General features: G+C 29.8%; 5 protein-coding genes across 6 annotated transcripts; 3 read left to right on the top strand and 2 right to left on the bottom strand.

The window, feature by feature from the left end:
• Positions 1 to 33: 33 nt before the first annotated feature.
• OCT59_022327 (uncharacterized protein) lies at positions 34 to 1,143 on the top strand (the record flags this gene model as incomplete). The annotated part of the gene is made up of 2 exons (XM_066144740.1): positions 34 to 325; positions 458 to 1,143. The coding sequence occupies 2 exons, from the start codon at positions 34 to 36 to the stop codon at positions 1,141 to 1,143; spliced, it is 978 nt and encodes a 325-aa protein (XP_066006173.1).
• Positions 1,144 to 3,359: 2,216 nt separating this feature from the next.
• Positions 3,360 to 5,305, bottom strand: OCT59_022326 (uncharacterized protein; the record flags this gene model as incomplete). The annotated part of the gene is made up of 6 exons (XM_025309552.2): positions 3,360 to 4,090; positions 4,163 to 4,320; positions 4,390 to 4,414; positions 4,510 to 4,599; positions 4,681 to 4,778; positions 4,853 to 5,305. The coding sequence occupies 6 exons, from the start codon at positions 5,303 to 5,305 to the stop codon at positions 3,640 to 3,642; spliced, it is 1,275 nt and encodes a 424-aa protein (XP_025169129.2). The 3' UTR covers positions 3,360 to 3,639.
• A 4,160-nt stretch (positions 5,306 to 9,465) lies between these two features.
• Positions 9,466 to 10,188, top strand: OCT59_022325 (uncharacterized protein; the record flags this gene model as incomplete). Its single annotated transcript, XM_066144739.1, has 4 exons — positions 9,466 to 9,485; positions 9,626 to 9,679; positions 9,841 to 9,997; positions 10,093 to 10,188. 4 exons carry the CDS (start codon positions 9,466 to 9,468, stop codon positions 10,186 to 10,188), a joined length of 327 nt encoding a protein of 108 aa, XP_066006172.1.
• A 54-nt stretch (positions 10,189 to 10,242) lies between these two features.
• Positions 10,243 to 11,221, top strand: OCT59_022324 (uncharacterized protein; the record flags this gene model as incomplete). Of its 2 annotated transcripts, none has more annotated exons than XM_066144737.1 (6): positions 10,243 to 10,296; positions 10,374 to 10,410; positions 10,479 to 10,522; positions 10,589 to 10,689; positions 10,746 to 10,869; positions 11,180 to 11,221. In XM_066144737.1, 6 exons carry the CDS (start codon positions 10,243 to 10,245, stop codon positions 11,219 to 11,221), a joined length of 402 nt encoding a protein of 133 aa, XP_066006170.1. The 2 variants fall into 2 exon arrangements, with proteins under 2 accessions (XP_066006170.1, XP_066006171.1); XM_066144738.1 differs by lacking the exon at positions 11,180 to 11,221 and adding an exon at positions 11,007 to 11,036.
• Positions 11,222 to 14,498: 3,277 nt separating this feature from the next.
• On the bottom strand, positions 14,499 to 16,129 carry OCT59_022323 (uncharacterized protein; the record flags this gene model as incomplete). The annotated part of the gene is made up of 5 exons (XM_025331222.2): positions 14,499 to 14,946; positions 15,014 to 15,171; positions 15,256 to 15,370; positions 15,472 to 15,569; positions 15,662 to 16,129. 5 exons carry the CDS (start codon positions 16,127 to 16,129, stop codon positions 14,499 to 14,501), a joined length of 1,287 nt encoding a protein of 428 aa, XP_025169128.1.

The raw sequence follows: 16,129 nt of genomic DNA, 5'->3' as shown, positions 1-16,129 counted from the left end.
GTTATTGCTTATCGAGAAAATTTTTTATTGGAAATGGAAGCACTTGAAAAATTAATGCCAAAACTGATGGATGAAGATATTACAGTAATTATTAAACCACAATTAAATCCTAATAAAAAAAAGCATATTTTGGTAATGCATGATGAATCTGTATTTTATGCAAATGATGGGAAAAAAACATATTGGGGCCCTAAAGATCATGCTCCTTTAAATAAAAAGGGAAATGGATTAAGTCTTCATATCAGTGACTTTTTAACTGAGATTGATAGTCATTTAAAATTTGAAGATGAAGAAACATGTGTTATAATGAAACCTGGGAATAACCGTAATGGATGGTAGACAAACGAAGATTTAGTTAAACATGGATGTTACATTAATTTATTTTATTCTTTTTTTTGAAAATTTAGCATATTTTATTATTTTTAATGGACAATATTATTTTATATGCAATAGATAGTGGAAAAAGCAATTCCTATTTTTGAGCAAAAATATCCTGATTCTATAGGTGTATTTGCATTTGATAATGCTACAAGTCATGCTGCCTATGCGCCTAATGCTTTAATTGCACATCATATGAATCTTAATCCGGGTGGTAAAAAAAAGTTTAAAGATGGATTCAAATCTGATGGGGAAATTCAATCAATGCATCTTTCAGATGGGCGTCCAAAAGGTATTAAATTAGTGTTAGAAGAGAGAGGATTATGGAAAAAAGGGTTAAAAAGAATTTGTTCCGAATGCAAAATTCATTTACCCACAAAAAATGATTGCTGTGCTGTTAGAATTCTCTCTCTTCAACTTGACTTTGCCGCACAAAAACCCTTAATTCAAGAAATTATTGAAGATCGAGGTCATAAGGTTATTTTTTACCCAAAATTCCATTGTGGATTAAATTTTATTGAACAATTTTGGGGTGCAGCAAAACAATTTATGCGAAATAATTGTGATTATACTTTTAAAGGATTGGAGAAAATGGTTCCTGATGCTTTAAATTCAGTACCACTAATACAAATTCGAAAATATGCTAGGCGGAGTTGGAGATTTATGGATGCATATAAGAAAGGATTGAAGGGAATAGAAGCTTTATATGCAGTTAAAAAATATAAATCTCACAGACGTATTCCAAATAATGTAATTAACGTATAAATAACAATATTAATAAATTTATAATATGTAAGTCACATGATTTGTATATCAAATCACGTGATATCTATATGGTTGAAAATTTGGCCACTTTTTTGCATATTACCTGGCTTTAGATTGTGCGCACTATATCTAAAGATAATATACTGTACTGTATAGTATAGTACATACCTAAAAATAATTATACACAAATTGAGGGCACGATCGTAACTTAACTGAAAGAAACTTCTCTTCTTTTTCTTGATTTTTATGTTTTTGGCTTGAAGCAACATAATAAACGGATGATTTTTAATGAAAAATTAGCCAGTTGAAATTTCACCACAGTTATTCCATTTCAAAACTAACCCGTTTCAGTTTTTATGGCTGAAGCAGTTAAGAAATATGGCATACACACCGGCATACCTTGCGTCTTGAATAGTTCAGAGAAGCCAAAATCTATAAAATAAAAAAAAGAGTTAGTATACGCCTTCATAAAAGTCATTAAAAGAAAGAAAAGAGAAACTTACCTTTAGTGCCATCCAAGAAGCTGTTGTCTAAGTTTACGAGAAATAAAATTTTTTTTTAAAAAATAACGATGACGTGAATGTGACACATGTCATAAATAATTTTGAAATATTTAAAATATTAAGGTGATTTAAATCACTTAATCCGGGTGATGTTAAAATTAGTCTTAATATTCTCTCAAAGTATATACGACATTAAAATTTTATATGAAATTATATACTTACTGTCTTAATTTGGCGGTATTCTATTTTTACATACTGTATGCCTTTGCTTAAAATATCCGTTTTTTTATGACCTTTCCACCAAAAACACGAATTAATATACTTCATGACTTTTTGTCCGGGGCGCTAGAGAAGGACATTCTACTGTACTGCATTAATTTTCCTTCCTTCCATCTGCTGACGTCCCTCACATATTAGCCTTTGCTTTTTCCTTTTTTTGTAACACTGATGATTTTGTATTTTATTTAGTGTTACATAGCGTCATATTATGCTATTTTTCGTGATTTTTTTTGATGATGTAATAAAAACAGATACCGAACGACGGACTTTAACAGTTTCCGTTTTCCTAATATTATAATTATCCGAGGCCAAATTCCGCAGTGAAAGTAGAATTAACTTCAGAAATACATGTGGAGAGTTCATAAATATTGACTTTTGTGGTAAATTTCTGTTGATTCCGAAATAATTGCATCACGTGAAAAAGATTTGGCTTCAAATACGAGAAGTCAGGTTTATTCAACGCTTTTAACTGTTAATTTTGCGCAAAGGAGATTAGATAGAAGAAATGATCCATTATACAGTCTCCCTTAACATAGCAAAGTTGCCATCTTGTACCCCAAATTCTCTGTAATCTTACAGAAAGATTATAATTGGTAGATTCGGTATAACGAGAAGGATTGGTATAACGAGATAACGAGGGTTAATCACGTGTTCAGTAAAATTCGGAATTGAGACATTATAGCATTAGGCATTAACTATTTTATTATTCATCATAAATAATGCAAAATTGGAATAAAGAGTCTACAGTGTTCATCATAGGATCAAGATCAGTAAAACAGTAAATGACAAATATCCAAGTTAGAAGATATATTGGGTTACATACTGCTAATTCCTATTCATGCTTTATACAAGTTGATTAGTGGAAATAAAACCTTATCCCCAAAATGGTATATTAAATTATACATGTAATTTTTGCGATTTTAAATGAACTAACGATAAAAATTTATGATTTGTAGAACGGATTTACTGTAGCGATAGTAATCATTTTCCTGACTTAAGCATGATCCGCAAAATGTAAATTAGGAAAGGCATTTTTTAATAGTTCAAGGTTGACGTAATAAGAAATTTGTGCCAAAACTTTCCGAAAAGTTTATGGCGAGCCAAGTAAATATTTTTCTTGTCCAAATTATTAATAGAACATAACATATTAATATAAACCAATATTTATTGTACAAATTGTCAAGATAAAAGATTGGATTTCTTTTGTCGAATGGCAAAACAAACTAGAGAACAATTGCGTGGTCTTTAAATATTTAATTTAATACTGTATAAATGATGTAATAAAATTCAACTGCCAAAATGTTACTCTTAATTTTGTAAGCACTAATTATCTGCTAAAAAGATGACAATTTCAAGCCAATCATCTCAAACTGGTTGTACTTAAAAAAAAGTTCGCTAGTTTCGGCTTTATTCAGTATCATAATCTTTTTTTTTTTTTGAAAGTCAAGAGAAATACTGTATTTATTTATTTATTTGAAATTTTAAAAAGTCGATTACGGAACCTTGACACATGTTCCACAATCCACAGCATTTTCGTATTATAAGTTTTACTTGAAATAGAGTTAAAATAAGAAATTCTATGTTCGTTTTAAGAATTACATTCTTGTCATTTTCTAAGTTACATAAATAATAATAAAAAATAAAATAAAAAAAAAGTATAATATATTATTCTTATATGTCAAAACAATTAACTAAATTATCTATTTTTTTATATTCACGGACTAGGAACACGTAAAAATATATTGGGGGTAGCATTTTTTAAAATATTCTTAGTAGATGATGTTATCAACTCATTAACCATAGATGATGGGCTCATGTTGCCTTTTTTACTAATAATTAAAGCGACAGTACCAGCAACGTGTGGGCAAGCTTGACTTGTTCCCGAAGCTTGAGATAAGGAATCAGCTAAAAAAGCACCTGCTGCAATAATATCTCTTCCTGGAGCAAAAATTTTTACACAAGATCCAGTATTAGTGAAACTTGTAATATTATTTGAAGATTTTTCCGTTGCTCCGACAGTAATTGCTTGTGGAGCTGATGCTGGTGATGCTTTACATGCATCACCTGATCCGTCACCTGCTGATACTACTACATGAATACCAGCATTGGAACATTGGCTTACCATCGTATTGATTGCTTGAGAAAACGCTCCTGCAAGCGACAAGCTATAAATTAATTAATTTGGTTAGATTTTTTTTTTTAATTAATAAAACTATATATAAAGAGTAAAGATTTACTTGATTATCGTGTTCTTATTTGAACTTTTTTTGTGTTGGTCGATTACGAACGACAACCCAGCTGTGACCGTTAATGATGACCCTTGGCCATCTTGATTTAATACTTTAACTGCAATAAGATTCGTCTTCTTAGAGACGCCAAACTTCTTACCACCAATCTACCAGAAGTAAGTTCAATTAATATGACGAATGGGACTAAAAATTTAAACTTCAATGATGTTACTTACAATGCCAGCAACGTTAGTTCCGTGTCTAAATGTAAAAATAAGAAAAAGATTTTTAAAATTCAAAAAAAAAAAAAAAGATGAATTAGCTTTATTTTATTTATATATATATTTATTACTTACCCATTATCATCAGTTGATGTGCAATTAGTGCAAAAACTTCCTCCAAAACTTGCTCGACCCTCAAATTCAACATTTTTAAGATCAATTCCCCTAAAAAAAGAAAGAAAAAAAAAAGTGATAAAACCAATATTTTTAAAGTCATTGCATTGGACAAATTATTCATGTACTCACGTATCAACCACGTATATGTTTACTCCAGAACCAGCATTAGTTGGGAAATTATAATTCCCATCCAATGGAAAATCTTTTTGATCGATGCGATCAAGATTCTATTTAATATATAGAACTTTTATGAGATATTGATTAATATTTTTCATATATAAAATTATAAAATTATACTTACGAAAGGAGCATTACTTTGAACAGTTCTCTTTTCTAATAAATTAATGAGGTTAACAGCATAAGTAGCTTTTACAGCAATAGGATCTTCAATAAAATCAATATCATCTCTTTTTGATAATGTATTTTTAACAAAATCTTTATCAAAAATTCCAGTATAAGCTGCAAAGCTTCCATCAACAGAAAAGTCGGTGATAATAGTTTTATCATGTTTTTTAACTTTGCCAAATATCCCATCACCAGATTTGGACTTCTTTATAGCTTTTTTAAGACACTTTTCGAGAAAATCAAAATGACCCGGTTTATTATCTGAATTTTTAAGAAAAACCAAATATTCAATATCAGAATCAGCAGGTTGTGGAATTATATCAGGACATTTTACAGCGGATGTAATGGACGATGATAAAAGTATGGAAAAGAAAAAGAATAAGGAGAAAATTAAGAAACGGGATGACATGATTCTTAATTTATTTAAATGAATGTGAAAATTAAAGGGAATTAAGAAATTAGGGTATTAGTTTGGACGGATTAGCAAAAGGAGTGAAGCTAATAAAGGAAGGGCATAAATTGATAAAGATGAAAAAAACGCGATATTAAATATATTTTTTTTTTCTATTTTTATATGTTATACACGATTACTTGCTTCTATCATTAAACAATGTCCAAACGTTGTGTAAATTTATTGCATCCCATATTTTACCGCTTACGGTATAATGTATTAAATTAATTAAAATTATTTACAATTAGCAACCTAAAATCAGCATACAGCCCAGGGACCCTATTAATAATAATAATAATCAGGAAAAACAATATTTGTTTTTTGTACGATCAAAATAAATATGCCTCGTGCTACCTTTTTCGGTAAATGTATATACTATATTTGGTTTATTTCGTATTTTTATATCAATTACCAAAAAAATAAAAAAAATATATTTAATAAATAATTAATATAAAAAAATGTGGTTTTTGACCGATATCTCCCCATCCAATAAAAGTAGGTAACAAAAAATGTAAAAATGTTGAAACATTTTCATAATATTTTGATTAAATATTAAAAAATTAAATGATATCAAATATTATTTCCAATTAGTTATCTTTTATTCTAACTAATGATTAGGATTCTTAATTGACAAATTATCAGTCAACGATAAATAAATTTCATAAAAAGTTTAAATATTGGACAAGAAGTTAACTTTAAAATTAAGTCAGCCATTATGTATGTAATAATATAATTTTGAAGATCACATGTCGAATTTATAATTGTTTACAGCCACACAACTTTAAATTTAGACAGCATATCTATTTGCATGAATCTTTTAATCGACCACTAGATCTTTTAACCGACCACTTCCAAATTTTCTTCGATATTCCAAATAACGAAAAAAAAAATGATACTATGAAAATTTACGAAGTTATACTAAGATTAATCGTTTTCAAAATAATTCCAAATAATAGTTTATATATGGACATTAATTAATACGCACTCTTTTTTAAATAAATAGAAAGCTGGTTAGCTGCCGCAGGTTTTCTTGCATTTGTTTGTTGCGTGACAAGCAATAATTTAGGTTGACTATTGATGCACCAATAGAATTGTTTATTTGCAGGTTAAACCGAAAACACAATCGATCAAAGATAATATGTACATTTTACAGCTGCTTATTAAGAAAAACAATTGTTGTGTGTCTATTTACTGTATTCAATTTAAGTAATTTGACGACTTTATTAAACCAAACATGGAAAAATTATAATGCACCTGAGGAGTTGTTTCAAACACGTTAAATGGACAGTGTATTGAATTATGTATTAATTAATTTTGTTTGTTCAAATAATATCATTTGCTTAATATTCTGAATTAGTAATATTAATTGTATTGAAACTACAATTCATAAACTTGAAGCTAAGAATGTAAAAATAAGACTAATATAGAAGAATATACAAAGAAGTTAAAATCTAAGAAAAATCGCATATTCCAGACTAATTTTAATCCGTAACCGGATGGTCGTATACCCAGATTGATCCAAAATCCGGATAGTAAAAATAAAAAAAAATATTTCATTTAAATGATTTTTGATTTCGTATAATTTTATGTTTGTCTTCATTTTTATGTTTTTTTTTTAAGTGCAAGTCCCAAAAACTTTACCAGCCGAAATTAAAAATTGATTTTTTTTACAATAAAATGCCATGAATTTATTTAAATAAGTATCACGAATTTGATTTAAGGTACGTCACTCTATTTTATTAATTAAAAAATGTAAACGATACAAGATCATTGATACAAACATACAAAAAGAAATAAAAAAGAGTAATTGTCTCCCCTATCTACCGTAGAAACCACCTAGACAGCTTACCAGTTTTTGCTATTTATTAAGACTGATCTACAAAAGAATTTTCATAACACCAGCTGATAAAAAACTCGAGGTCGTTAATCGCTCGCCTGGAATCTTTCTTATTAAGGTATGGTATGACAGAAATTGCTATTCCAGAAGGATACGAAAAATTAAAGAATTCGTTGATCAAGCATCCAAAAGTTTCGATCTCTTATAATTAATCAATAACCCTATAATACATGCTCAAATTTCAGATAAATATCGTAAAATCGGGCATCCCGAACTTTTGTATTATAACCAGTGGTAACAAATCTTTATACTTTTGCAATGGTACGTCGGTACTGATACATACAGTATTGCATAATGAATAAAAAAAGCCTACACAAATTGAAGTTTAGTAATTTATTTAGCAGTAATTTTTTATCCATGATAATAAAATCATCATTTTTTCAACAAATCCTTCCGGTCCAAACAATGATATTGCTAATGTTGGTTCTCTACGATATTGTGTCATTATTCCCAATCCTATACCAGAAAGAAATACGGCAATATTACAAATAAGAAACTCTTTATTAAATCCCCTTTTCACAAAATTAAGCCAATACAGTCGCCGGAGATTGAACGGAATACGTTATACGATATGAATCATTTCACTTTTGTCATTAGCAATAATAAGACAGATGGCAACAAAAAGAACAGTTGCAAGAAAATTAACTATTTAATTGAAAAACCAAGAATACAAAGAAGCTATACAGTTATTTAAGTAAAAAAGCTTGGCGAATCTAAAAAGAAACATAATATACTCCTTTTTTACGATCGTTTCAATATAACCCTTCTTTTCTGCATCATCAAAATGTCTTGTCATGGCGAAACAATCTGTCGTACAGCAATCAAAAAAAAACTTTAGATGATTCGCTCGAAGAAAAATATGTAAAACCATGGGCAAGCAAAATCAGCCATAGGTAGGGATCGGAAAAGATTCGATTAAAATCGAAACTATCGAAAATCGATAAGAATCGATTTTAAATCGAATCTCGAATAAAAATCGAATCTACTTATTGTGGCGCAGCTTCGTTAATTTGACCGTAAATTATTATTTGTTCATAATAGTTAATTTTGGCCAAATTCATAATTCCGCCCGCGAATCACGTGACGGAACACAAACTTCCTAAAAAGGAAATTTTATCTCCCAATAAAATTCAAGTTGCTATCGCACAAGGTTGTACAAATTTCCAAAAAAGGAAATTTTTCGTCGATCACTGTAATTTTTGTAATCACGTGATATGTGTTTAAACAAACCTATTATAAATAGTATAAAAAAAAATCGGTATTTGCGAAACGATTAATCGCGATTAATCGATTTTAGAATCGATTCTAATAATGGGAATCGATTCCAATCCCTAGCCATAGGTATCTGCCAGAATTTAGTACGATATAAAGCGCTTGTGGTGTGAGTAACTATTTATTAGTTTTGCAAACCTCCCGATTACAAAGCAATTAATTCCTTCTCGCATGGTACATCTTCCATCCTTAAAGGATGAACATAAGTAGAAGTGAAAGGCATTTGAAACCATGATTATGTTTATGGTATTTTTGCGGAGGTTTTATGCTAGTGTAGTTTTGTTATAGGATTGAATAGAAGTGTAGATGAAATTATGATCAAAGAAAAAGTTTGAAAAGGCCAAAGGACGAATTCATGTTTTATTATTGCTCAGAATCCGGGTACCAAACAAGTAACTTTATATAAAGGTATCCAGAGAGCTAGAAAACTATAGGTTAATTGAAAAAATAAATCAAGTATATCAAAATGTATAGTGTGAGTGCTATTTCAGAATTATCTGATTATTCTGATAGTCAAATTCAAACTATTATTGATTATTTCTCAACAGATGACTAGGATACTCTACTATCAATTCTTCTAATCCAAAAAACATTTTCTCAAGGAATGATCAGAATAGCGTCTCAAGTCTAGAGGTTGGAACCGGATTTAAAAATAAATCCGGTTTTATTTATAATCTATTCGATCCAGATTTATTATATCCGATATTCGGAATATCGAATATGATCAACATTGTGTGGGCGTATGTGTTGTTCAACACAAAAAATGTTGGGAAACGCTGGCTTGTTAAGCCATGACCCCATGACCTCAAAAGGTCACTAAAGTCGCGGATCAATCGCGTCAGTTCACATATATCACATGATTTTAGCAACGTGATTATGTAGACTTTTGGACGAATATTCGCTCAAAAAATTTTTTGATTTTCAAGTTTCGGTTGGCGACTTGGAAGAAATGAAAATTGAGTACGCACGGTATAACAATGACCTAACTACTATCAGCAAATTTTCAGCAATATTATCGGTACCTGCGGACCGTCGTGTTTGGAGTGGGAACGAGCTACGCTCAATGGACTTTTGGAGTGCATTAGATTGGAGAGAATGAGAAAGTGAAGTACTTTGCAACTCCCGAACCGTCTTTTTCACTTGCGTATTAACTCTACCTTCATGTAATTTATTCTCCATATTGACGTTTTATCTTCCGGTTTGAATATTCCAGAAACATTTTATTATAATCGATTTTTTACTATCCTAAGAGTGATAAAACAAGAAGTTTTAAGTATCCTCTCTAACAGACTTCGTTTGATAATTTGCGTACAAACAAGAATAGGAGACATCACGAATACGCAAGCATATCATTCAATGACGAATATCCTTACGCGAGCACCATAAGTAGACCAAAACTTTCACTCTTTTCCATACACAGGCGTACTGGATCAACGACCACGAAGAGATTTCTCGAGGGCAACGAAAGAACAGAAAAACGTGTAAGGTGATGACTTTTATTGGATTTTATTGTTGCTATGATTTTAAGATTGGCCACTAACAAAATTCAAACTGGTTACTCTTGCAAAATGAACAGAATAGTAATGATGATGATATCGAAGAACATTCTTTTTTTGTATCGAATGAAAGATCGTCCAGTGATGAAAAGGATCCCCATCTAAATCAGCTCTGACATGTATAGTAGTACTTCTAAAAATGAGCAAATTCTCATATTACACAATCAATAATGACAGAGGATCTTGATGTTAAAAAAAGGAGAATTCTATTTTCAGGAACTATGGTATGATATCTTTGTCTTTATAATTCATTACTGCCTATCACTGACCATCACTTAACAGAACTTTTCCTGCATCACAGGTTTCAGAGAACTTGAGTATCGAGAAACTTCTTAAAAGTAAAAGTAGTATTGCAAGGTACCGAATTATATTCCTACCAGAGTGTAATATCTGTGATCCAATTAAGCGCCTGTATACCGATCAGGAATGAATGAAAATGGAATTAGACTGGTAAAAATTTATTACATTTTATTTATTTTTCGATTAATTTTACTGACAATGAATGTTGTTTTCTAGAAAGAAGAGAAAGTAGCGATTTCTCTTCCCCTATTTGAGGATAATCTGCAAACACTTTTGGATAAGTTTGGCGAGTCACTTTATTTTTGTTTTGCTGTCCTGTACATATAGTTTCCAACTAGAGATGAGGAGAATGTTTATCGGAGAAACCAACTAGGTCTAAATCAAATGCTGATGGTTGGTATCACGATGCTATATTTACCATGAAAATTGGTTCAAGTAGCACTTGGAGTTGTTGTTGGAAATGTATTCAAACAAAGATCGAGAGAAAATACTTAAAGGTAAATTGAAAGTAAAAGTTAAGAGCCCTTTTTAATCTTCGGAAACTACTCCCTGAAAAAAAACCAGGTCTTGAAGACTTAGAAACTTTCGGATTACTTAACATTTATTGATCCGAAGTCATAACACTTGTATATAGAAGGAACTTTTTTATATATTCTATGCATGAAATATATCTCGTTGACCAATTTAGTGGATTTACAGTTCCTGACACTCCATTACAGCTAAAGAATTTATCCGATATCGTTCGTATTTAAGGTAACGAATCTTATTCACTGACATTTTTAACACACTCTTATTATATATATCTAGCATCGTGTTATGAAACTTCAGCACGCGGAAATCCTTATATAAATCCAAAAAGAGTTTTAAACGTGGTGATACTCGACACACAAACGATTTTTTACAGTTTATGCATCACCACAGAAAAAATCTAAAATAATACTTTTAAAGTAGATTAGATTAATTTGCAAAAAGATAACTATATAACAGACTGTGAAAAGTGATGATGTGATTTTTTAAATATAATGCATGTGAACATGTAATTAGGGCATTCGACTATATAAATCTGTTCTGGAATCACTACTTTTTTTCTGGCACCTGATCGTAGTTAATAAAATTATAAGTCTATTTCTACCATTTCCATTAGTTCCATCTCAATATCTACGCATTCTTTTTATTGTCATTTAAAAATAGTTTCTTCTTCTTGTAATGACAACCCATTTCTATTATTGAAGTTTTATTTGATAAGTCATTTGCTTTATTATAAAACCCATATTAATAATATAAAATTACATTAATAAAATTAGCTTTATATGGTGCAAGTAAACTATACTCAACAATAAAATTGTAGTACTAAAAAATCTTATAAAATTTTAAAAAATAAATTTTAAAGAAAATAAACTGGTAGTTTTATTCTTCAAGACAAGTACTATCAAATTACCGGTCAGATATTTGAAAAAAGATCTGTATAAAAAGTTATAGGCGTTTAAAACTAACCAATTTTTATATGATCGGCCTAAATTTGAAACAAATTGAATCACACGTGCCCTATCTTATTGGTCAAAAATTTTTATAATTCAGGCCGAAATTATGATATTTCAATGCTTGCCCGAATTATCACATTCATTTGATGAGAAAATTCCTTTAACAATGAGAAAACCTTCTGATTTATGAGAAAATCATCACACGTTTACTGATGCCATGTAAAACAAAATGACAACAACAAGTTAGTAAGATACATGTAATTTAAATATGAAGAGTTTCAATGAATAAATTTTTCGTTTTGACATAACAGATAAAATATTATGTACGAAACAGTGTAACATATAAAAATTCTCGTTTTTTATTGGACAAGGTCTGATCACGTGATATGAAAACTTGCGCCAGAAAATTGAAACATCATCACGTGATTGTTGAGTATAGTTTACTTGCACCATAGCAGCAGTACAAGGATCTTTATTAAATTTTTTTGTTGTACTTTTATTATAATCAATTTTTTCGATAGTTCAAATACATATGCATAATTCATTGCCCAAAGGATATTTCTTGATCAATTTTGTTCTTTAACGTTGTTAAGTTATATCAATAAGACTTTCAAATATGTTGGTATCTGATTCATCCGTACGTTAGTCAACGAATCGTTTATTAACCACTTGTAGGTAAGCTACTACACGTATCCCTCTTTCTCTTGCCATCTTGATAATTTGTTTCAGAATCTTCGTGAAGATTCGAGGACTTGTCATCAAGCCAAAGGGTAGACATGTGAAACAATAACGTTTTGCTTGCGAAATAACATTGTTGTGATATACAGTATTTTAATTCGTATATAAAAAAATTAGCGTCTGTAAAGTTTTTAAAAAAAGGAAATGTTTACTGGTCCTTATAGATTTACAAGATGTTTACGTATCATAGATCTATTTACAAATTATGAAAATTATGACATCCACTAAGTCACAAACCCAATTTTCAATATTAAGATTATATTTATTTCTCTTTTAGCCAATTTTTTTCCATTCAAACTAAAATGATTTTCTCCAATCTAAGAATTTGCGTCCAGTAAGTTGTTGAAATTTAGATAAAATTTGTTTTTAGTTAAAAGTTTATTATACTTTATTAATTTTATTCTTATCTTAATACTAGTTATGTAACTAATCATTAATTAATTCTTTTATTTCACAATAGATATATTTATAACGGAAACATCTGTTTAGAAGATTATGAAAAATTCGAGATAATTGATCTCTGTTTCGTTTTCGTAGCTACAAAACTTAATTTCAAAGAAGTTATCAATTACTTAAAGGAAATAGTCTTTTTACAAATTATGAAAATGTGGAATAATTAATATTTGACATATAGTATGTTGGACAATTGTATTGTTTGATGTAAAAAAATATTTTGGGAATCTTGCTTTTTCTTTGTTATATATTTTTTTTTCTTGGTAAAATTGATATCGGCAATGTTGAAGGAAGAGCGGTACAAATGTTTCATCAACAAATGTGAATAATTTTGAATTTATATTTTTTTTAAAAAAATAACTTAAAGCTTCGTACTTTCCATATTTCAACTATAAGGACATTACTATTGGTTCCTCCTCAACAACGACGTTGTCTCGTTGATTATTAGATTCGTGTCATATCTACTGAGTTATCTGAGGCCCTGACACTGAATTATAGTTAACTTGTTTGCATGTTAACATGTTCTATTCCTGTAAATTCTAATTGATTAAATTTGTTAGAATTTGATAAAATTATTATAAGTAAAGTTAACCTGCGAGAAATGAGTTTAAATTGTGTCGTTTCAGTTATGTACAAGTTATGTGCCAACTTTCCGGCTTTACTTCTTGCATATTTAAAAATATTTTGGTCGATTGATTATCAAGAATACTTGTAGTTTTCTTTTTCGGTCAAATATTGCAAGAATCCTAAAGCTTCAGTTTGTATAATTCCTTGACTCTAATAATTCATATTAAAAGGAAGGCCCTATAGTAGACCTTATAGACAAACAGAAAAACTTCTGAATAGTGCTTTACACGTTCTACTTGCCTCTAATATTTCAAATTTTTAGTCGAAGGCAAGAAACAATCGCACATAAATTTTTAGAAGGATAAGATATACTGGTATTGAATCAAATGACAAAAAAATAAAAATGATTTTGACCCTAAAAAAATTTTTAAGCCACAATTATTATCACCGAGAACGTGAGTTCGAGTCTTAATTTTATTTTGTTTATTTATTTATTTTTAGAAAAAATGGAAAGAATGGGAATTTAGGGATTATAAATGAGGTACTAGAAATGACTATTACTTTTCACAGATCCCACTGTGATATCACTAAAATCAAACAAGATTTTTTATTCGTTTGTATTTTATTCAATAAAAAAAATTATTATTACATGATTTGGTGATGTCACCTATTATAAAAGCACTCGTAATAAAATTTCGTTATAGTTTCTAACACTAAATTATTGTTGGTCTCAAAATGATACAATCTATCTGATTTATATAACAAACGGGATTACTGTATATCTATAATTGACATTGTCAAAAACTTGATTTATAGGTAATTTATGGAGTAAGTAATTTATGGTAATTTATGGAATCGGTGTATGTATAGGTGGTTTATGTATAGGTTTATGGAGTAGGTACTCGTAAAAATACATTAGGTGTTTTATTAAGAATACCTTTGGTCGCCAATGATATCAATGAATTTTTCATTGTTGATGGGCTGCTATTCCCATTTTTGCTAATGATCAAAGCTACAGCACCAGCAGCATGTGGACATGATTGACTTGTTCCTGACGCTTGGGATAGAAAAGTATTTTGACCTGCACCTGCTGCAATAATATCTCTTCCCGGAGCATAAAGTGTTACACAATCTCCAGTATTGGAGAAGCTTGTAACGGTATTTGAAGTTTTTTCTGTAGCTCCAACAGTAATTGCTTGTGGGACTGTTGATGGAGAAAAGTTGCATGCATTTTGTCCTAGGTCACCTGCTGATGCAACCACATGAATACCAGCATTAATACAATCGGTTACTATTTGATTGATTGCTTGAGAAAATGGAGCACTAAGCGACAAACTAAAAGAAAGAAAATTTGATAAATAAATTATTTTTAATGGGATATTAAAATAAAAAAAAGACTTACTTCACAATCGTATTTTTGTTGGAGCCATTCTTATGTTTTGTTATAACATAAGATAATCCAGCTACTAATGTTGAAGAAGTACCTTGCCCATTTTGGTTTAATACTTTAACTGCAATCAATTTTGTTTTTTTCGCCACTCCAAATTTTTTGCCGCCGATCTACCAATTTTTAAGTTTAAAATGAGTAATGAATAATAGATATGACGAAAAAATTAATTTTTTTAATAATAAATATTTACTTACCACACCGGCAACGTTGGTTCCGTGCCCATGATCATCGGTTGAAGAACAATTGCCACAAAAGGTACCCCCATGAATTGCTCTTCCTTCAAATTCAACATTACTGACGAAAATTCCACTAAGAAATAAAACAGAAAAAAATTTTAGTTAAAGGTTCCACAAAACAAAAAATATATATATATATAGTAAAAACTGCGGCGTAAAGATTAATCTACTCACGTGTCAACTACATAAACGTTTGATTCAGAACCAGCATCATTTGGGTAAGAATAACTTCCATCTAGGGGAAAATTCTTTTGATCTATACGATCAAGATTCTGTCATCAAAATGATTTAAATAATTTTATTAGTTGGTATTATAAATTCGGAACCAAAAGTACTTTCCTATTTAATATACTCTTATACTTACATAAGGTGCGCTGGTTTGGGTAGTCCTTTTTTCTAAATTAAGATTATAAATAGGAATGGCGGAATCAGCTTTTACAGGACAGATTTTTTCAACAAATTTAACATCATTTCTTTTTTTTAAAACGTTTTCGACAAAATCGGGATTAAAAAATCCGGTATACAATCTAAAACCAGATCCAGCAAAGGAAAGATCTGTTATAACATTTAGATCAATTGGTCCATCACCGAATAATCCTTCTCCAGGTATAAGTTCTTGAACCGTACGTCCTAAACACGTTATCAATAATAGCAAATGGTCTACTAAATCAACTACGATGTCTAGAAGACCTGGAGGCTTAAGGTAAACAATGTATTGTTCTAGGTCTGTATCTACCTCATCTTTTGGTATATTAGGACAAAGAAAAGCGGATGTTAATAAAAGTGTAGAAAGAATTAGTAACAGAAAAATTAGGGGTCGTGGTAAGATCAT

The sequence above is a fragment of the Rhizophagus irregularis genome, chromosome 31 (assembly GCF_026210795.1).
Source record: "Rhizophagus irregularis chromosome 31, complete sequence".
Classification (NCBI taxonomy): Eukaryota; Fungi; Glomeromycota; class Glomeromycetes; order Glomerales; family Glomeraceae; genus Rhizophagus; species Rhizophagus irregularis.
The sequence above is the reverse complement of the archived record's forward strand: the minus strand, read 5'-3'. Positions and strand labels throughout refer to the sequence as shown.